At 37.4% G+C, this 22,872-nt stretch overlaps 1 protein-coding gene across 5 annotated transcripts in view; it reads left to right on the top strand.

The window, feature by feature from the left end:
• ABCA6 (ATP binding cassette subfamily A member 6) overlaps window positions 1-22,872 on the top strand; it is a 64,606-nt gene that overhangs the window by 7,916 nt on the left and 33,818 nt on the right. For 4 of the 5 annotated variants that reach the window (XM_049859322.1, XM_049859326.1, XM_049859321.1 and 1 more), the window contains 7 exons: window positions 809-1,035; window positions 5,001-5,142; window positions 6,142-6,327; window positions 10,777-10,924; window positions 12,470-12,638; window positions 19,594-19,652; window positions 22,745-22,858. In XM_049859322.1, coding sequence (XP_049715279.1) covers window positions 809-1,035; window positions 5,001-5,142; window positions 6,142-6,327; window positions 10,777-10,924; window positions 12,470-12,638; window positions 19,594-19,652; window positions 22,745-22,858 — 1,045 coding nt within the window. The remainder of the gene's footprint in view (window positions 1-808; window positions 1,036-5,000; window positions 5,143-6,141; window positions 6,328-10,776; window positions 10,925-12,469; window positions 12,639-19,593; window positions 19,653-22,744; window positions 22,859-22,872) is intronic. The other variant, XM_049859325.1, reaches the window with a different exon arrangement.

The raw sequence follows: 22,872 nt of genomic DNA, 5'->3' as shown, positions 1-22,872 counted from the left end.
AAAAAAAAAAAAAAAACCCATGGAGCAGTTCTACTCTGTGACACGTGGGGTACCCATGAGTTGGATTAGACTCGATGGCAATGGGTTTGGTTTACTTTACCAAAAAAAAAAAAAATTTATAGTTATACATAATATTGTTGTTGTTCTTAGTTGCTATAGAGTTCTGTGGTGCCATTGGGTGGGTTTGAGCTGCCACCCTTTAGGTTAGTAGTCGAGTGCAAACCATTTGCACCACCAAGGGCCCTTGTGTGTAACTATATATTAAAAAAAAATGAACCCACTGCTGTGGAGTTGATTCTCATTCATAGCGACCCTATAGGATGGAGTAGAACTGCCCCAGAAAATTTCTAAGGCTGTAGCTACAAAAGCCTACTGCCACACCTTTCTCCCTCGAAGAGGCTGGTGGCTTCAAACCTCAGACCTTGCAGTTAGCAACTGAGAACTCCTTACCCACCAAGCCACCAGGGTTTCTTACATAACCATAGCCAAAACGCCAAGCCCATTGCCGTCCAGTCCATTCCAACTCATAGACATCCTGTAGGACAGAATAGAACTGCCCCATAGAGTTTCCAAGGAGCACCTGGTGGATTCAAATTGTCGACCTTTTGGTAGCACTTAACCACTACGCCACCAGATTTTCCTACGTAATTATAAAAACAATAGTCTTAAAACTAGGAAGTTGACATTGGTGCACTCCACTGGAAGTCCCGTGTCAGTCCACACAGCAATCCACAGAGCTTATCAAGTTTCACCAGTGCCTACGCATTAAATAATGATTTTGATTTTGTTTGTTTAAACCCCTCTTTAGATCACGACAAATCACTCTGTGATGGAGGAGTTAATGTCGGTTACTGGTATAAATATGAAGATACTGCCTTTTCTTTCTAAGTATATATTTCAAAATGATATGTTTATTTTCTACTGCTTGATTTATTTCTCCCCATTTATATATTTTGCATCACTTGATGTTACAAAAGAAAGAAAAAAGCTTAAGGACTTGATGAAAATCATGGGCCTACAAGATTCAGCATTCTGGTAAGTGACTAACTGGTGGTGTTGTTAGCCATTGAGTCAGCTCTGACTCACGGCCACCCCGTGTACAAATGAACAAAATATCGCTCCATTCTGTGCCATCTTCAAGATCATGGGTATGCTCATGTCCATTATTGCGGCCACTGTGCATTTTGAGTGACTTCCCTCCTAGGGGTATCAGCTTCCAGCACTACATTGTACCTTACAAGGTTTTCATAGGCTAATTTTGGGAAGTAGATCCCCAGGCCTTTCTTCCTAGTCCATCCGTCTTAGTCTGGAAGCTCCACTGAAAACTGTCCACCATGGGTTACCCTGCTGGTATGCGAACTTTCAGCAGCATAGCAACATGCAAGCCACCACAGTATGACAAACTGACAGATGGGAGGTGGAATTCACACAGGGCATATTAACACACAGGGAAATTAAAACCCAGTGAAAAAATATTACCGTTTCAGAACATCTTGACTTAAACTTGATACATTTGCTTCTTCTTCTTTTGTTCCGATTTTTAAATTTAGTTTTGTTAAATTTTGCCATGCAAAAGCAGTGATCATAATTTGCTGAGCACCTTTCTGTGCCATGACTGTGCTGAGCTAGCAATTTGTAAAAAAAAAAAAAAAAAATGAGGGTCAAAGAGAATACAGCACACATACACACACACACACACACAATAAAAATACTAGAGGAATAGGAACAACAACAACAAAAAAAAAACCTAGCAAAATAACAAACAGGTAAAATTAGCAAATCGAAATGCAAACCATGAAAGCTCTAAGCTTCCAAGTGGGAGAAGCAAAGAAGTTTGCAATACAGTCAATTACAAAACCCACACTCTAGGAAAAGAAAAAAAAAAAGGAAAAATAAGCAGTATATTTTACCCCGAAAAAAACACAACAGTTTTATTATTGAATCCCAAGAAAGATTTCTCTGTGTATTCACCATGTCAAGAAAACACTCTTTACAGATGTGAAATGAATGAGGAGCTATTTAACAACCCTCCGCGAGTCATGTGCTTCCCTGAAATGCTATGATGGCCTCGGAACTTTTGATTTTTCTGTACAGTACAGTCAGCCCTCCGTATCCATGGGTTCCCCATCCACGGGTTCAGTCAACCGCAGAAAGAAAGAATTTGGAAGAAAAAAAGTTCCAAAAAGCAAAACTAGAATTTGCCACGTGCTGAGCACTACAATGAATCCTCTAGAATGAAGTGACGTGTGGGCACCCCCTGCTGTAGCCTCTCACCATTTCACAGCCCCTCAGTCTCTCTAGGGGCCCTGGTGGTGCAGTGGTTAAGTTTTTTGCTGCTAACCAAAAGATTAGCAGTTGGAATCAGCAGTTCAAATCCACCAGCAGCTCCTTGGAAGCCCTATGGGACAGTTCTACTCTGTCCGATAGGGTGTTTATGAGTTGAGATGGACTCCAGGGCAACTTTTTTTTTTTTTTTTGGTTTTCAGTGTCTCTCCAGCACTCCCTGTTTGAGCATTGTTCACCTCAGGTCTTGTTATTATTCCCTAAACAATACAGTGTAACAGCTATTTGCTTAGCATTTACATTGTAACAGTTATAGGTAATCCAGAGATGATTTAAAGTGTAGAGGAGGCTGGGCAAAGGCCGTTCGCAAATATTACACCAATTTATATGAGGGCCTGGAACATCCGTGGGTTTTGGTATCCACAAGCGTTCTGGAACCAATCCCCCCTACCCCCATAATGAGGGACAACTGTATATTTTATTATCAGAGAGAATTTTAATTTCAATAAACATGAATTGTGAAATAACAAAAGAGGAAACTGCCTTGGAATAAAAAAGAGAGAAGAAAAAGAGGTTTTTGCAGGGAACTTGGGAAAACACAAAGGAATAGACCTTCCGGCCATCTAGAGCCCTCCTAGGAGGGAACCTTAGGGAACCCCTGTCCTGAAAGGAGCTTCCTCTCAGTCCAGAGCATGGTTTTTGGAATGGCATCTCTGTGCCCACCTGAGGCCAGGGAGGATGGAGCCGGCTCTATATTAAAGTCAGAAAGATATTGGGCATTTGAGTGAGGATTCGGCCTCTATAGATAAATGATTCTTAGTATGCGTGTACAATGTAATCTGTATGTATTTAAGTATGATATCTGAATTGCTTTATTTTTCAGCATATGGGTTTTCATAGGTTTACTAACATCTCCCCCCGCCCTTGCAACCAGTTCCTTTTTCTAGGTAATGTTTTAATTTCCTTCATTTGTAATTCTCCTACCTTGTGGTTTTTCAATTCCTCATGAAAATAGCTCCCTTCTGTAACCAGGAAGTGGGTTTTGCAGAGTGTGGTGTGTTTTTTTCAAAAATGCCGATAATTTTAACATAGACTGAATCATTGTAATGATATGAAATTTAAAAAGAAGTCAAAGAAGCATCAATTCCAGCATAAGCCTGCTCTGCTGGGACTTACTGATGCAATGTCCTGGTTTTAATACCTCTGCTGTGTTCTTCAGCTGTTTCGCTCTTTAAACTGGGCAGTTTTATGTGGAGGAAGGAGACCTGTGGCTTCATTTTAGTTTTGTTACTGATTTACTTTGTAACCTTGGATAAGCCCATTAACTAATAATAGGGACTGATGTTTCCTTACCTGTAAAAAGAGAAGCTTGGACTAAAACACCCTATAGGCTTGTTAGATCTAAAATTGTATACTGCTTCTCTATAACTGCCTTATAAAAATATCAATGCTAGGTCATCTAAAGCAAAACAATATGAACATTTAAGAGTGTGTAATGAATCATATATTTTTTTTTGTTTTTCTTTTAATGAATCATATCAGTTAAAGTAATGAGATCAAGAATAGAAATAGCAAGAATGGGATGGTCTTAGTGGAGATAAGAGATTTTAATTTTCCACTGCTAAGAAGAGTGGTGGAGCCCTGGTGGCGCAGTGGTTAAGACATCGACTGCTAACCAACAGGTCAGCAGTTCAAATCCACCAGCCGCCCCTTGGGGCAGTTCTACTTTGTCCTATAGGGTTGCTATGAGTTGGAATCAACTCGACTGCAGAGGGTTTGTTTGTTTAGTTGGTTTTTTAAGAAGGGTGGAGGGGCTGCCTCCTGAGATCCTCAAGAATGGTCAACTTATCATTGGCCACTGATGCTTTCATAGTTTCTTGATTGATAAGCAGCTATTAAGTTCTCTTACAATTCAACAACTGCAATATTTTTAAAGAAATCCTGGTGCATTTTCCCAAAAAGGCATGTACAAGAATGTTCTTAGCTGCATTGTAATAGTAAAAAAAAAAAAAAAAAAATTGGAGATAGCATTGTGATGTATTCATAAAATGAAATATTATACAGTATTGAATGCACACAGCTGCTCTGTGGGAGAAAGACCTGGTGATCTGTTTTAGTAAAGATTACAGTTGTGAAAACACTGTGGGACAGTTCTACTTTGTCACATGGGGTGGTTATAAAGCAAAATTGACTCAATGGCACCCAACAACAACAAGTGTATAATATTGCTAACATTGGTTGGTATGGGCAAGTTGCAGAAGAATATATACAGTATGATTCTAGTTATACAACATTTATACTATTTATACAGTAATTCAGCACAGAGCTGACACCCAGCCAGTAAGACCCGCATAGCCATGCCCATATTCACAGTCACGTAATTGGTTCTGACAACCTTTCTAGTTGGTTCTTGTCTGTGTTGTACCAGTGTTCAGGATCTTGCCTATCGTCTTTGCCTGCATATGTAGTAAAGGAAATGAAAATGTGTAGGAATTATAAACAGCACGTTTAGGTAAGTGGTCACCTTTGTAGGAGGAGAAGGGTTCACTGAGGTCAGAAAAGGTGTGAACAGTGAGCTTCAACTATTTTAGTTTTAGTTATTAATCTAGATGGCAGGTCCAAGGGTAATCACTGTGTGATCCTTTAGGTATTTTTGTATGTTTTAAATAGTTTATAAAAATTTAAAATAATTTAAATAACTTTTTGTCTCTCCTTAGGCTCTCTTGGGGTTTAATCTATGCTGGATTCATCTTCTTTATTTCCATATTAATTACAATTGTCATAACATCTACCCAAATTATAGTCAGGATAGGCTTCATGGTCATCTTTACCCTCTTTTTTCTGTATGGCTTATCTTTGGTAAGTTCACAAATTTATTGTTACTTTCCCTGCTTCTGGTCTTAGCTGTATGTAGCGAATATTAATGCCTCAGGGGACTACTACGGTCACCTTTTCTGTAACTATTTTTTTCTGTTTGCTTGAGAACGTTTTTATGGCTGTGCAAAATGATATAACCCAAATAAAAGCTGAACTTTCTTTTGTGTAAAGATCTGAATTAACGAAACGATGACTCAAAAAGAAAAAAGAAAGTTTTTTACTCTAAATTTTTCCAAGACTATTCTAGGTTTTGAATGATAACGTTCTTGTGCAGCAGACACACCCTTCTCTCCAGGGGCCCCTGTCACCGATCACAGCATCCCTTCTCCCTGTATATTCCCCCTTCAGTAACTTCCCACTTCACTGCCCCTCCTTTCTCTGAACAAGCCTCTAATTCTTTTCCCTTCCAGAAAGTCTTCTGCAAAGGGTATGTGGATATCCTTTCTTATACATTAAAAAAAAAAAAAAAAAAAGTGCCATTGAGTAGATGCTGATTCATGGCAACCCTATGTGTGTCAGAGTAAAACTGTGCTCCATAGGGTTTTCAGTGGCTGATTTTTTTTGGAAATAGATCGCCAGGCCTTTCTTCTGAGGCATCTCTGGGTGGATGCCAACCTCCAACCTTTAGGTTGGCAGCCAAGTGCGTTAACCATTTGCATCACCCAGGGACTCCTAGTACATTAATTTAGAAATTTAGCTTCTCTCGATTTTTCAAGCCTTCATTTCTACCCATTCCTCAGCCCTTCTTCCAACTTTTTCTACCCTTTCCTCAACAACAAAAGCCCAGCATCTGAGTAGAGCAAACAAGGATCCTCTTTAAAAGGTTGAGGAAGGACTGAGGATAATTATATCTTAATACTTTCATCATTGTTTCAATGATAAATATTCATATTATAATATAAAGGCCCTTATTTTATTGTGCTAACAGTGACTCTTAGTGAACTAAGTAGGTGATAGCTAAATGCCTTCTCCCTTTTTCAGATAGGGTTAGTGTTCCTGATGAGCGTGTTGTTAAAGAAGACCAGCCTCACCAGCTTGGCTGTGTTTCTCCTTAAGCTTTTCTGGGGATGTGTGGGATTCACTGTGTTACATAAACAACTTCCTTCATCTTTGGAGTGGATTATGAGTATTTGGAGCCCCTTCGCCTTCACTGCTGGATTGGCTCGGGTAAGAGCATGGGTACTGGTTTACTACTGAACTCTCAGAAGATGCTGTACTTCCTGACCCTTATCATCAATGCACTTTTCCAAAGAAGAACTTTAATTCTAAGTGTTTTTCTGCCGTAAAGCTAAATTTTCTTGAAGTTATTATTTAATTGTAGGAGCCCTGGTGGTGCAGTGGTTAAGCCCTAGACTGATAACCGAAAGCTTGGCAGTTCAAACCCACCAGCTCTTCTGCGGGAGAAAGATGTGGCAGTTTGCTTCCATCAAAATTTACAGCCTTGGAAACACTATGAGGCAGTTCTACTCTGTCCTACGGGGTTGCTATGAGTTGGAATCAATTCGATGGCAACAGGTTTTATTTAATTGTAGAAAAACTGTTGTTTCATAAGAAAACTTAAATAAGAAAATTTTCCAGATTGTCACCTCTCAGATGTATTTTGGTTTTGAAGTATTTTCTTCTAGTTTTTTGATTTTCTATGTATGAATATTTACTTTTCACTTCACATAAGGAAAACACTCTGCTAGTTCATTAAAAACCTGTTTAAAAAGACATTTTGTGAACTACGAACTATGAAAAATTTCAAAATACAAATATATAGTTTAGCAAATAATTATAAAGTAAATCAAAGTAACCATAAACCAGGTAAAGAAGCAGAGTGTTGCAGTCACCCCAGAAACTCTCAGAAACATGCCTTTCCTTTGATAAAACTTTTGTATAATCATTTTCTTGCTTTCAATTTCCACCTAAATGTGCACCCTTAAATATAATGTTTCAGTTTTGCCTAATTTTGGACCTTATGTAAATGATAGCATACAAAATGTATTTTAGAAAATCTGGATTTTTCATTCAACATTGTATTGTCAGATGCCGTCCATATTTTGTATGTAGCTTTATATAGTATTCTATTGTATGAATATACTATCAATTTTCTTATTAATAATAACAGTATTTTCCAGTTTGGGGTTATTAATATTAATAATGCTGCTACAAATATTCTGGTACATGTAGGTGCTGAATAGTGGAGTCTAGAGTATGTATATCTTAATCTTTGTGCTACTGCCAAATATTTTTCCAAAGTGGTTGCCAGAGCTTACATTTGCACCACCAGAGCTCCAGTTGCTGCTTGCCTTAACCAACACTTCGTATTGCCAGTCTTTCAAATTTTGGCTATTCTGGTAAATATGTAGTAATATATGATCAGTGGTGCCAATTTGCATTTCCCTGATTTTTTATGAAATCATATAACTTTTCATATGTTTACTGTTACTTTTCATGTTTTTTGGATTTTTTTTCTTTTGTAAGTTGCCAGTCAACCTCATTTGCCCATTTCTATACTGAGTTGTCTATTTTTTTCTTATTGATTTGTTGGAATTCTTTATATATGCTGGGTAGGAAACATTTTTCAGTTATTTGTTGATTGCTTTTTTATTGTTTTAATGGTGGCTTTTGATGAACAGAGGTTCTTAATTTTGATAAAGTCCAATTTACCATTTTTTCTTGTATGTAGAGTACTTTTGTGTCTGTTTAAGAAATCTTTACCTATTCCAAGGTCATAAAATATTCTCTTACATTTTATTCTGGAAACTTTATTGTTATAACTCTTACATTTAGATGTATACTGCATTTCAAAACAACTTTTGTATATGTGTAGCTAGAAGTCAATATTAATTTTTCTACATGAACATCCAATTGCATCAGCTCTATTTTTTGAAATGACCACTCTTTCCCTGAATGAATTGCAGTGATTCCTTTATCATAACTCAGCCTATCATGTATGGGCCCATTTGTCTATCCTTGCACCAATATCATATTGTTTTGTTTTATAAGTCTTGGTATCTGGTGATTGTTGTTGTTAGTTACCATCGAGTTGATTCTAACTCAGGGCAACCCCATATGTGCAGAGTAGAACTGTGCTCTATAGGGTTTTCAAGGCTGTGATCTTTCAGGAGCAGATCACCAGGCCTTCTTTCCAAGATCCTCTGGGTATGCTTGAACTACCAACTTTTTGGATTGCAGTCCATCGCTTAACCATTTTTGCCACCCAGAGGTAATTTCACCATACTTTTTTCTTTCTCAAGACAGTCTTATCTGGTCTAGGTCCTTTGCAATTATGTAAATTTTAGTATTAGCCTATCGAGTTACACACACAACATGCATGTGTACGTACAAAGCTGCTGAGATTTTGATGCAGTTGAATTTTCAAATTAATTTGGGGAGAATCAAGACCTTATCTGGGTTATTAATATTAATGATGCCTCTACAAATATTCTTGTACACGTTTCCCAGTGAGTATAGGCATTCAGATCTGTTTGGTATATATGTGTTGTTGTTGTTGTTAGGTGCCATCGAGTCAGTTCCGACTCATAGCAACCCTATGCAAGACAGAAGGAAGCACTGCCCAGTCCTGCGCCATCCTTACAAGCGTTGCTATGCTTGAGCTCATTGTTGCAGCTACTGTATCAATCCACTTCGTTAGGGGTCTTCCTCTTTTCCACTGACCCTGTACTTTGCCAAGCATGATGTCTCTCTCCAGGGACTGATCCCTCCTGACAACATGTCCAAAGTATGTAAGACACAGTCACGCCATCCTTGTGTCTAAGGAGCTTTCTGGTCATACTTCTTCCAAGACAGATTTGTTCGTTCTTTTGGCAGTCCATGGTATATTCAATATTGTTCGCCAACACCACAATTCAAAGGTGTCAATTCTTCTTCGGCCTTCCTTATTCATTGTCCAGCATTCACGTGCGTATGATGCAATTGAATGAATACGTACATGCATGTATTTAGGTATTCTTCAATTTCCCTGAATACTTGTTTTAGTTTTTAGTGTAGACGTCTTACACAATGTCATTTAGTTTCTTCCAAAGTGTCTGATAGTTTTGATGCTGTTATAAATGGAACTAACGTTTAAATTCTTATTTTCTAAATGCTTGTTGTTAATAGAGATACAACTGATTTTTGTATATTGGCCTTGATTCCAGCAATTTCACACACACAATCATATCATCTACAAATGATGGTTTATTTTTTCTTCTCTGGTACTCACTATGAGTTGGAATCAACTCGACTGCAGTGGGTTTGGTTTGGTTTTTGGTACAATATTGAGTAGAAATACAGGCAAATGAAAAGCTTTCAAAATTTCATCATTAAGCATGATGCTTGGTGCTGTTCTTTGTACATTTCCCTTCACCCAATTAAGAAAGTTCCCTTCTCTTCTTAGTTTGCAATGAGGTTTTCCTTATCATGAATGCATATTGGATTTTATAAAATACTTCTTCTGCATCTAGGTTGACTACATAATTTTCCCCTTTAATCTGTTTTATGCTGAATTAGGAAAACCTGGTGGCATTAGGAAACCCTGGTGGCGTAGTGGTTAAGTGCTATGGCTGCTAACCAAGAGGCTGGCAGTTCGAATCCACCAGGCACTCCCTGGAAACTCTGTGGGGCAGTTCTACTCTCTCCTATAGGGTTGCTATGAGTCGGAATCGACTTGACGGCAGTGGGTTTGGTTTTGGGTTTGGGTGGCATAGCAGTTAAGCTCTATGCTGCTAACCAAAAGGTTGGCAGTTTGAGTCCACCAAGGGCTCCTTGGAAACCCTATGGGGACAGTTCTACTCTGTTTTATAGGGTCACTATGAGTCGGAATCGACTCAACCACAAGGGTTTTTTTTTTTTTTTTTTTATGCTGAATTAAATTGATTGATTTTCAAATGTTGGCATAGCCTTGAATCCCTGGAATAAACTCAACTTCATCATGAAAATGTTAAAATTTTAACATAGATTGAGAGGTAATATAATGTGTTGGGTGAGAACCTTGACTTGGAAACTGAACTTCCGGTATTCAGATTCTAGCTTTACCACTTCTAGCTATGTGATTTTGACTTTGGTTGGCTAAGCTACTCAAGCACTCTGTACCTCAGTTTCATCATGTGTAAAATGAAGATAAAAATAATAATGCATGCCCCATAGAGTTATGAGGAAGGTGAAGTGAGATAATATAAAAAGCTGTTAGAGTAGTGCCAAAACCATATAGGTATTACTATATTCCCAAAATTATAAACACAAATCTTTATTTTTGGTAATAACTGAAAAAAGAGGTTAGTTTTCTTTATCATTATCCTAATGAGCATTGCTTCAAAGTATTCCTTATATCATTTTCTAAAATTTATTATTTTTGTATAGAAATAACACTCTGCAATATTGCAATAAAGTCTTGAAAACAGACAAATGAGTTATAATTTAAATTCCTATTCTTAGGCCATTATATTTTTTATCAATGTTTTCTTTTAATATTGCTTTGGTATTTTCAGTAAAATAGAAATATTTTGACTTTGTTATTAAGCCTTATGGAAAAAACTAGTTAGTCAAATAATAATTCCTGTTACTATACTGGATTACTTTTAATTTATTTCCTTTAAGTGTTTTTTTTTTTTTTTTTTTCTGGACTCTTAGATTACCCACCTGGATTATAAATTGAATGATGCAAGTTTTACTGACCTCTCAGGAGATTCATATATAATGATAGGAACTTTTTCTATGTTGGCTTTTGATGGTCTTTTCTACTTGGTACTGGCATTATACTTTGACAGAATCTTACCCTGTAAGTAATTGTGAATTTTTCTTTGAACTCTATAAGGATTGATTATACTGAAGAGTTTTTCTTAATGTTCAATGAATATATTTTAAGAAACAAAAAATAACAACTGTTTCTACTTTGTAGTTTTAATGATCTGAAGGAATTTTAATGTAAAAACAATTATTATTCTCACTATATTATAGTACAATAATACATGTTGTAATTATCTAATAATAATAATTATAGCACATATTATAGTTAGGTAGTAATTAAGTAACGTTACTTTTCCCAAGGATCCTTGAACCTGTTTTCAAAGAATGATATTTCGGATTCATATCAGAACAAGCTGAAATAAATTAGTTCTTAGCATAGTTTTGACCAGCGTAGGACCACAGTACTGTGGAAGTGCCTCTTATTCAATATATATATATATATATATATTTTTTTTTTTTACAAGAATGTTGGGTAGGTTGTAAATTAACACGGTTAGATGGGACCTCAGGTGGGATATAATCAGTGTTTTTCTACCTTCCTCCTTTTTGGGAAGGACCATTTCAGAAACAGTTTTCCATCCTTTAAAGAAATATCAGAAAAGAAAATTAGAATGTACGTTTTTAACATCATTCTCAATTTTTTCCATGTATTGCATATATTTACAGAAATGGATTACCCACTTAGATTCTCTTTTTCTTGGAAACAACCAAAAATTTCACATAAACCAAGAATTTCTTTACATATCCTGGAATCAAAATGCTTTTTTCTTTGAAAATCCTTCTTATTTACTTGTCTTCTTATTTCATGTGTTCCTTCCGCATTGGCTGTATTTAGGATTGTCTCATGTTTCTGTGCATTTCCTTATATCTGTTTCTGTCTTTCTGGTTTCTACCTGAAGGTCCTTACTAATAAATATTGTTTCATTAAATAAAGTCTAGAAAATAATTATTTATCCTAAACAAATATAATTTGTTCAAGTATTTCAATATGATATTCAATTTTTTGTGTGTGTGGTGAAATGATTTCTTAAGTTTACAAACATACTTGCTATTGTTTTTTATGTGCCATATTAAGGGTTTGTATTTTTTGCCAAATATTTGGTTTCAGCCATTCTTCCAAGTACCTTCAAAGTCATTTTGTTCAAACCTTTGATTTATACTTTGCTGAAAGTTCTATTATATTGTTTAACTTTTACAATAACATATTATTATCCTTTGAATTGGAGCCCTGGTGATATAGTGGTTAAGCATTTGGCCGCTAACTAAAAGGTCGGCAGTTCAAATCCACCAGCCACTCCTTGGAAACCCTATGGGACAGTTCTACTCTGTCCTATAGGGTCGCTATAAGTTGGAATCAACTTGACAGAAATGAGTCTGGTTTTTGAGTCACCCTTTGAATTTTCACTATTTACTTCATTGTCAAGTTTTCACCTCAGTGGGAAGCTGGAAAGGTAAGAATTTATCTTTGAAGCTTGGAAGTTCAAGACATTCTGTACCATTATGATCATAATATAGCTTCTTTGCTCGTTGGGTTTATATTGCTAATTCAATATTTTATTGCTTCTTGATTACTTAGTTGGAAATGAGCTCTGTTATTCTCCACTGTTTTTCCTGAACTCATCGCCTTGTTTGCAACACCAGAGAACTGACTATGAGGTCGTTGAGAAAGAAATCGACTCTGAGAATTCGGCTGATGATTGTTTTGAACCAATAGCTCCAGAATTCCAAGGAAAAGAAGCCATCAGGTAATCACCAAACCAAACCAAACCCACTGCCATCGAGTTGATTCCGACTCACAGTGACCCTGTAGGACACAGGAGAATTGCTTTACAGGGTTGCGAAAGCTGTAATCTTTAGCGAAGCAGACTGCCACATCTTTGTCCTGTGGAGCAGCTGGTGGGTTCGAACAGGTCACCTTTCAGTTAGCAGCCGAACGCTTAACCACTGTGCCACCAGGGCTGCAGGTAATCACATACATAGTTATATTAACAGAGAGGAGTAAGGCTAAAGAATTATGAACCAACAACAGCAGGGAGAGCCTGAGGCAAAATATTAAGAAATGAAATTTGTTTTTGTGACCATCACTGTGGATTGTTCCATTGCCACCCCCACCAATTTCTCTCAACTGCTTCTTGAGAGGAAAATTCTCTTTGATTAGCACCACATGGTGTTATCTTGTCAACCTCAGTCTTCTCTTTCTCCCCGCTTCTGTCACTGATGACCTGTGTCGCTTTTATTCTTGCTTTTTTCATTCCCTGGAAGCTTTCTTCATAGTTTTTTGTTGTTGTTGTTGTACTTTAGATGAAGATTTACAGAATAAACTAGTTTCTCATTAAACAGTACACATATTGTTGTATGACATTGGTTAACAATCCCACGACACATCAATACTCTCCCTTCTCAACCTCGAGTTCCCTATTACCAGCTTTCCTGTTCCCTTCTGCCTGGAAAAATGAATAAATTTCTCTGACCCTCAATGTCCTTTATGAAAAATAAATTTTTTGTGACCCTCCATGCCGTCTGTGAAAAGAAGATAACATCTCCTTTGAAGGGCTGTTAGGGGATTGGGTGTGTAACAGAATCACATGAGGAACTCTTAAAATATCTGTTTTCTCAGACCCTCCCCCCAGGGATTGTAACTCATTTGGTATGGGATTGAACCCAAGAATCTGTGGATTTTAAAGGGCCCTGTAGATTCTTCTAATGTACACTAAGCTAAAAAATCAGAGCTTTAAGTATTAACCATTTATTTATTTAACAGATACCCATCTAGTGCTTCTTACGTACCAGATACACATTTAATTCTCACACACACACACACACACACACACACACACACACACACAAACTTATGAGGCAGGTACTTTTATTTTCCCTATTTTACAAAAGAGAAAAGAGAAGCACTGAAAGGTAAAGTATCTTACCCAAGGTTGTGTAACTAGTAAATGAGATGTTGGGCTGGGAATCCAGACAGCCTGGCTCTACATTCTATGCTCTTAGCCTCTGGATACTGACGAGATGTCAGGAGGCAAAAGAAGATAAATAAATAGAAACTCACAGCTAGGAAGTGAAATATTTCTCTCTAAGACAAACCTGTCTACCTAAGCCTTGTCCTTCCAGTTCTGACTCTATTTCCTGCTAAGCTTTCTGAGACAGCAGCAAGACACCGCCACTTCCAGCCTCAACACCGAAGACACCAGCTCCATGGAAAACATTTATCCAAAAGAAAAAGGCCAAGTGAGGAATACCAAAACAAACCGAACAAAAAAGAAACACCCAGTTCCTTTTGAGTCTATTCCAACTCATAGCGACCCTGTAGGACAGTGGTTAATTACTCAGCTGCTAACTGAAATATCTGCTGTTCGAACCCACCAGCCGCTCCATGGGAGAAAGATACAGAAGTCTGCTTCTGTAAAGATTACAGCCTTGGAAACCCTATGGGGCAGTTCTACTCTGTCCTATAGGGTTACTATGAAAGTGAGGAATAATTTCCCACAATTCAGTTCCAATGTCCTCAACCCCTCTTTACCAGTTTCAGGCACAAAAAATAAAATTATCTTATTGTTCAAATAATAGTAATCTTCAGATCCAATCTAAGAAAATCTTTCTGTTACTCCCAAAGATCAAAAAAACAGTGCTTCTCTTTGTTCTATTGCTGCTTAGTGGCCAAGGAGAGAAAGTGAATGTCCCGCTGTCACTCCCAGGCCATCTATGCTGTGTTGGCTCTGGGCTTCCTTGAGTCTTGGTCTAGATTGTTTGCTAAACTAGAGGCCTTTTGTCACTAACAAAAGAAGAAGTTGTCTGATGCAAGGCCTAGTCACTAAAGCTTTTGGCTCCATTGGGTCATCTCGCTTAGTTCCACACCAAAGTAGAAAGATAGGCTTAGATGCCCAACCTTTCAGCCCTTTGATGAGAAGGTGCTATACACCCAGGTACTATTAAAACAGGTTCTGGGTCAGCAAGGTAGCCTAAAACTGCCCTTTGACCACCCAACATTTGATGTAGTTTCCAATCTACAAATCTTATCCCTTCTTTCTTCATGGTGATCTTATCTTAGGAACATCATTGCCCCTCTCCACCACTGGAGAGCGGTCAAATCCCAACATTTGAACTCGATTTTATACGGACATAGCAGATACTAGGACATTGATGGAGTCCCTGGGCGGTGCAAACAGTTAATGCCCTCAGCTGCTCGCTGAAAGTTTGGAGGTTTGAATACACGCAGAGGCACCTTGGAAAAAAAGCCTTGACGACCTACCTCTGAAAAAGCATCCATTGAAAACCGGACACGGGGCTCTGACGCACATGGGGCCACCGTGAGTTGGAATCAACTGAGTGACAACTGGTTTTTAGGATATTGATTTCTTTTTTCCCAGGAGGTCTCTGTGCTTTATATGCACGCCCACCCTTGGCCTTTCCCCAGCTGTCTTTGAGCTTTACATATCAGGAGCTATGGAGGGAATGTTGCAGAATTCTAACCAGAACCAAGAATCTGGTTCTTTCAAGATATCTAGTTTTTTTTTTTTTTTTACCATTGGCTCTCTCTCACTGGTGACCCCTCATTCACCTTCTCTGGGAGCATTTGTGTGTACATCTGCATATTCTTGTAACTAAAGATCATTCAGGCCACAGTCCCAAAGCGTAGGCAAGACGTCAGCCCCAGAAGGAAATGGCTATCTCATCTCTAAAATCTGAAAACAACCAGCTGTTCCTAAATGGAAATGTTTTCATTAAAATAATACACTCAAAGCCCCACTTCACAGCATGTACCATCCCACCAAGAAAGACTACCCCTCATCAACTGTCACCCACCAGCAACCTGGTTGAATAAATGTCCTTGCCCTTCATTTGATTCATGCCCAGAAAAGGTGACTGGACACTGTTTGGCTTTGAAATTGAAGATGAATCATACATAATCTTAGTGGTTATGATGTCTCTAATATGTCTGGGCCTAGCTCCTGCCTCACCCTGTGATTAACTATGAACTCTGCATGCTGGCTCAGCTGTCTGCTTCCCCCAGTCCTCCAGCCTCAAGATGGTGACTGTACTTCCATCCAAGTTACTCAGGCCTTCATGGTAGATTCCATAATTTACTCCTTCATTCAACACACATATTTTTGCATTTGCTATGTTTTTGTAAATTTCAGGGGAAATGATTAACCAATAATAAGTGTCTGTTTTTTTTTGTTTGTTTGTTTTGTTTTTAAGTAGGCTAGTGTCTTGGTTTGGGTAGTGTCTTAGGTTCCTAGTGCTGCTGTAACAGAAATATTACAAGTGGGTAGCTTTAACAAACAGAAAGTTATTTTCTCACAGTTTGTTGTTGTTGTTAGGTGCCATCGAGTCGGTTCCAACTCATAATGACCCTATGCACAAAAGAATGAAACACTGCCCGGTCCTGCATCATCCTTACAATCGTTTTTACGCTTGAGCTCATTGTTGCAGCCACTGTGTCAATCCACCTACTTGAGGGTCTTCCTCTTTTCCATTGACCCTGTACTCTGCCAAGCATGATGTCCTTTTCCAGGGACTGATCCCTCCTGACAACATGTCCAAAGTATGTAAGATGCAGTCTTGCCATCCTTGCCTCTAAGGAGCATTCTGGCCACACTTCTTCCAAGACAGATTTGTTCGTTCTTTTGGCAGTCCATGGTATATTCAGTGTTCTTTGCCAACACCACAATTAAAAGACATCAACTCTTCTTTGGTCTTCCTTATTCATTGTCCAGCTTTCACATGCATATGATGAGATCGAAAAAATCCATGGCTTGGGTCAGGCGCACCTTGCCCTTCAACACTTTGAAGAGGTCCTTTGCAGCAGATTTACCCAATGCGATGCATCTTTTGATTTCTTGACTGCTGCTTCCATGGCTGTTGATTGTGGATCCAAGTAAAATGAAATCCTTGACAACTTCAATCTTTTCTCCATTTATCATGATGTTGCTCATTGGTCCAGTTGTGAGGATTTTTGTTTTCTTTATGTTGAGGTGCAGTCCATACTGAAGGCTGTGGTCTTTGATCTTCATCGGTAAATGCTTCAAGTCCTCTTCGCTTTCAGCAAGCAAGGTTGTGTCATCTGCATAACGCAGGTTGTTAATGAGTCTTCCTCCAATCCTGATGCCCCATTCTTCTTCACATAGTCCAGCTTCTCGGATTATTTGTTCAGCATACGGGTTAAATAGGTATGGTGAAAGAATACAACCCTGAGGCACACCTTTCCTGACATTAAACCAATCAGTATCCCCTTGTTCTGTCCAAACAACTGCCTCTCGATCTATGTAAAGGTTCCTCATGAGCACAATTAAGTGTTCTGGAAGTCCCATTCTTCACAATGTTATCCATAGTTTGTTATGATCCACACAGTCAAATGCCTTTGCATAGTCAATAAAACACAGGTAAACATCCTTCTGGTATTCTCTGCTTTCAGCCAGGATCCATCTGACATCAGGAATGATATCCCTGGTTCCACATCCTCTTCTGAAACAGGCCTGAATTTCTGGCAGTTCCCTGTTGATACACTGCTGCAGCCGTTTTTGAATGATCTTCAGCAAAATTTTGCTTGCGTGTGATATTAATGATATTGTTCTATAATTTCCACATTCAGTTGGATCACCCCTCTTGGGAATAGGCATAAATATGGATCTCTTCCAGTCAGTTGGCCAGGAAGCTGTCTTCCATATTTCTTGGCATAGACGAGTGAGCACCTCCAGCGCTGCATCTGTTTGTTGAAACATCTCAATTGATATTCCATCAATTCCTGGAGGCTTGTTTTTCGCCAATGCATTCAGAGCATCTTGGACTTCTTCCTTCAGTACCATCAGTTACTGATCATATGCCACCTCTTGAAATGGTTGAATATCAACTAATTCTTTTTGGTATAATGACTCTGTGTATTCCTTCCATCTTCTTTTGATGCTTCCTGCGTCATTTAACATTTTCCCCATGGAATCCTTCACCGTTGCAACTCGAGGCTTGAATTTTTTCTTCAGTTCTTTCAGCTTGAGAAATGCTGAATGTGTTCTTCCCTTTTGGTTTTCCATCTCCAGCCCTTTGCACATGTCATTATAATACTTTGTCTTCTCGAGAGGCCCTTTGAAATCTTCTGTTCGGTTCTTTTACTTCATCAATTCTTTCTTTTGCTTTAGCTGCTCAATGCTCAAGAGCAAGTTTCAGAGTCTCCTCTGACATCCATCTTCGTCTTTTCTTTCTTTCCTGTCTTTTCATCATGTATGATGTCCTTGATGTCATTCCACAACTCATCTGGTCTTCGGTCGCTAGTGTTCAATGCGTCAAATCTGTTCTTGAGATGGTCTCTAAATTCAGGTGGGGTATACTCAAGGTCATATTTTGGCTCTCGTGGACTTGCTCTGATTTTCTTCAGTTTCAGCTTGAACGTGCATATGAGCAATTGATGGTCAGTTCCACAGTCGGCCCCTGGCCTTGTTCTAACTGTTGATATTGAGTCTTTCCATCATCTCTTTCCACAGATGTAGTCAATTTGATTTCTGTGCGTTCCATCTGGCGAGGTCCATGTGCATAGTCACCGTTTATGTTGGTGAAAGAAGGTATTTGCAATGAAGAAGTCGTTGGTCTTGCAAAATTCTATCATTCAATCTTGAGCATTGTTTCTATCACCAAGGCCATATTTTCCAACTACTGATCCTTCTTCTTTGTTTCCAACTTTCGCATCCTAATCGCCAGTAATTATCAATGCATGTTGTTGTTGTTAGGTGCCATTGAGTCAGTTACGACTTATAGTGACCTTATGTACAACAGAACAAAACACTGCCTGGTCCCTCACCATCCTCACAATCATTGTTATGCTTTAGCCCATGGTAGCAGCCACTATGTCAATCCATCTCATTAAGGGTCTTCCTCTTCTTCACTGACCCACTACTTTACCAAGCATGATGTCTCTCTCCAGGGCCTAGTCCCTCCTGATAACATGTCTAAAGTATGTAAGATGAAGTCTCACTATCCTCACTTCTAAGGAGCATTCTGGCTGTATTTCTTCCAAGACAGATTTATGCATTTTTCTGGCAGTCCATGGTATACGGAATATCCTTTACCAACACTATAATTCAAAGGTGTCAATTCTCCTTCTGTCTTCCTTATTTATTTTCCAGCTTTCGCGTGCATATGAGACAATGGAAAATACTATGACTTGGGTCAGGCGCATCTTAGTTGTAAAAGAGACATCTTTGCTTTTCAAAGAGGCTAGAAGTCTGAATTCAGGGTGCCGGCTTTAGGGAAAGGCTTTCTGTCTTTGTAGGGTCCGAGGCCATGTCCTTCTCTCTTTTCAGCTTCTGTTCCTTGGCTCATTGGTGATCTTCATGTGGCATGGCATCTATCTTCCCCCATCTCTGTTTGCTTAATCTGCTCTTTTTATATCTCAGAACAGATTGACTCAAGATACAACCCACACTAATATTGCCTAATTAACGTAACAAAGAAAACTCATTCCCAAATGGGATTACAACCACAAATAGAGGGGTTACAATTTACAACATATATTTTTGGGAGACACAATTCAATCCCTGGCAGTTGATGATACCCCATTTTGAGGCCAAGGCGCCCTTGCTACAGCAGCCTTATTTCACATGAATTGGTCGACAGCACCCATCAATCTAACTAGTGTTGTTTATGATCTGAAATATTTTTACTTCTGCATTGGTTAAATAAGTGCCCCTTTTGTCATTTCAGAATCAGAAATATTAAAAAGGAATATAAAGGGAAGTCTGGAAAAGTGGAAGCATTGAAAGGTAAACAAAACATTTCACTGTTTCATTGACAATTTTTAAGAAAAAATGGGAAAAATTCAATGTGAAAAATTTGAAAATATGTATCAACAAAACAAAAAAGAAAGAAAGAAAAATGCAAACAATGTAACTCCACCATGTGGAAATTAACTAGATATTTCATGAACTAATTAATTTTACAAAAACAGTACTACACAATGAAAGAATGTGATTTCACTTCGTTTTTTTAGATGAATCTTAAGCACTATTTTATTTTATTTGAACTATGAGTAAAGAAGAACATCAAGACATAAAGTCTGGTAATTTTTTTTTAATGCTAGCAAGGGATTTGTGTAGTTTATACGTACTGGCTAGGTTAATTTAAACAAAGTGAGTAAAGACACTGATCATCAATTAAATTTCACAAGTCCATGTCCTAGGACAAACATAGTTTATAATCTCAAATGAACAAACCTGTTGAGATGAAATAGTCCAACAAATAGTTTTCTGTAAAGAAATCATTGAGGTCATAATTTCATAATTAGTGGCTATGGTTTATAGAGGAAAGCTTGTTTTTATTAATAATGAATTTTAGGAGGAAGAGAAATCATTGTTACAAGAGACAGAAGCTGTAAGAGTTAAAAAGAGCCACGAACCCTCCTGAAGGCTGAGAGTACTCTGTCCATTTTCCTAATATTGTGTTTATTTTCTAACAAGTATCAGATTCCTTAACTCACTCTTACTTCAAAAAAGTATTTAAGATTAGGTCTTTATTTTGAGAATTTAATGAACTTCTATCAACGAGTTTATTCTTTCCAGGTTTTTCTTATCAAATTCCATCCAGACCTGTGATTTCTTTCTTAAGTTTAATGAAGGGTATATTGAAATGTCTTTAAATTTATAATCTCAATTTCCAGAGCTCATTACAAACTATCTTTTCACTCATCAATAATCATGAACTTCTTTTTGTATCTAAACATCTTCAACTTCTGTAAGGATTTTTTCCGTTTTTAAAGGTAGAAGCACTTTAAAATTTTTTTTAGTGAACGTCACTAGATAAAAAATATATGAAAACAGAAGGAAGTAGAGTTGTTCTTTTGGACATAACGATGAAGGACCTGGAGCTGCACTTTCTCAGCCTTCTCTCTAAGTACCCCCTAGTGTTTGTAGCAATGTTGGGACACCTTTGGAAACACACTGTCAAAGTCCCTCAACTACAGCCTATTTTTAAATGGTTAAATAACATTCCATTGCATGGATATCCTGATTTACTTAACTAACGCACTGGGGTATGATATTCAGTTTATTTCCAATTTTTCACTATCATAAAAATACTAGAATGAACATTAATTATTTCACTTAAAGGCCATTAATTATTTATTGAGTATAAATATCTGGAAGCATAATGTATTCAGTCCAAGGAACCAAATTTTTAAGATACTCTTCGTATTTCAAGTCATTCACCTGCAAGCTTATAAAAAGTCAGACTTTCACAAGCAATACTCAATAGCAGTAATCATATCAATTACAATTAACAATTGAAGTTTACTGGGTCCTTACTGTGTGCTGAGAACTCTATTCATTGATTTCTATGAACTTTTTTCACTTACTTTGATGAGAAGCATGTGAATATTTCCCATTTTGCAGTTGAGGAAACTGAGGTTTATGTTTCATATTTCCAGTTAATAAAGGTTATTTCCAGGTTAGGTAGGGCCACTTTCCTTTTGCTCTTGAAGTCCTTATGTAGTTCCCGTTTATAAACAGCAACATAAAATTTTTTTAATGTGCCTGTTTAGTTGTCCCAATATGGTTTATTAAATCTTTGATTTTTTTTTTTTTTTTTTTGTAAATCCAAAAGATCCTTTTATCATTCCTAATTTCTTAGGCTTACTTTGGTTCATTTTAAACTTCTGTTATATCCCACTGATACTGGTTACTTGATCCTGCATGAGTAACATATTATTTTAATAGTTATATTTACTCTACCAGTGTCCCTGTATCAGTGACCTGTTATTTTAGTTACTATAGGCCTCCAGTGTATTTTAATATCTAGTAGACCAAGACCAGTTTCTTACTCTTCTTTAATTTTCTTCTTTGTATTTTGGGTTTGTTCTTCCTAATGGCCTGTAGAATCTTTCAGTGACTACAGCAGAAAGAATTTTCCCTTTATATATAATTATTGTTTCTATCACATTTTCTAGCTGAGAAACTAATTCTTAGAGGGTTTAGTTTATCTAAGATCATCCTGCAATAGAAAATGGAGGAACTGGAATTTTAGTGCAGTCATTAATTGATTTCAGTAATGTGTGAAATGCAGGTCATTTAATTTAATTGAAAGTATCTTATTGTTCAGATATAATGTGTCATAAGGTTCTTAAGAAAGTCACCTTACTCTGTCCAACAACTTTTTATAATAAAGTTTGCCTTGTATTTTGTGGTAAAGCAAACAGAAAAAGGATTCAAAGGATTCTTAGCTACATAATTATTTATATTGATATGTAAATGAAACATGTTTTAAGAAAGAATAGAAAAGTGGGTAAAGAAGGAAATATAAATGGTTTGTGAATATATTTTAGAAGATAATAAAAGCCATGCAGAAAGCTTATGATTTAATATTTGAAAAGTCAGGCTGGCAAATAATTGAGTACGATCACATTTTGTAAATATACATATTTGAATATTTGTATACACACAGGAAACCCTGGTAGTGGAGTGAGTGGTCAAGTGCTACAGCTGCTAACCAAAAGGTCAGCAGTTCAAATCCACCAGGCGCTCCTTGGAAATTCTATGGGCAGTTCTACTCTGTCCTCTAGGGTTGCTATGAGTCAGAATCAACCCAATGGCAATGGGTTTATATACGCAGGCATATACACAGGAAGTAAGTACATTGCAGTGTTAGTAATTGGAATTACGGTTAATTTTATCTTCTTAAATGATTGTATTTATTTTTCAAATGTTCTACAATAATCATGCCGTTTTGACAATTAGGGATAATATTTAATATTATATATATTTTAAGTATTGAAATGTACATGAAATACACAATTAAAATATTTTTAGGATAAATCCTTATTTAATATCATTCTATTTATAATATCAATATTTTATTCTACAAGCAGGCTTATTTTTTGATGTCTATGAAGGTCAAATCACAGCAATTCTGGGTCACAGTAGAGCTGGCAAATCTTCACTGCTGAACATTCTAAATGGATTGTCTGTTCCAACAGAAGGTGAGCAAAAATAA

This window comes from Elephas maximus, chromosome 19 (assembly GCF_024166365.1).
Source record: "Elephas maximus indicus isolate mEleMax1 chromosome 19, mEleMax1 primary haplotype, whole genome shotgun sequence".
Lineage (NCBI taxonomy): Eukaryota > Metazoa > Chordata > Mammalia > Proboscidea > Elephantidae > Elephas > Elephas maximus.
Note: the sequence above shows the minus strand (reverse complement) of the source record. Positions and strands in the feature narration are given on the sequence as shown.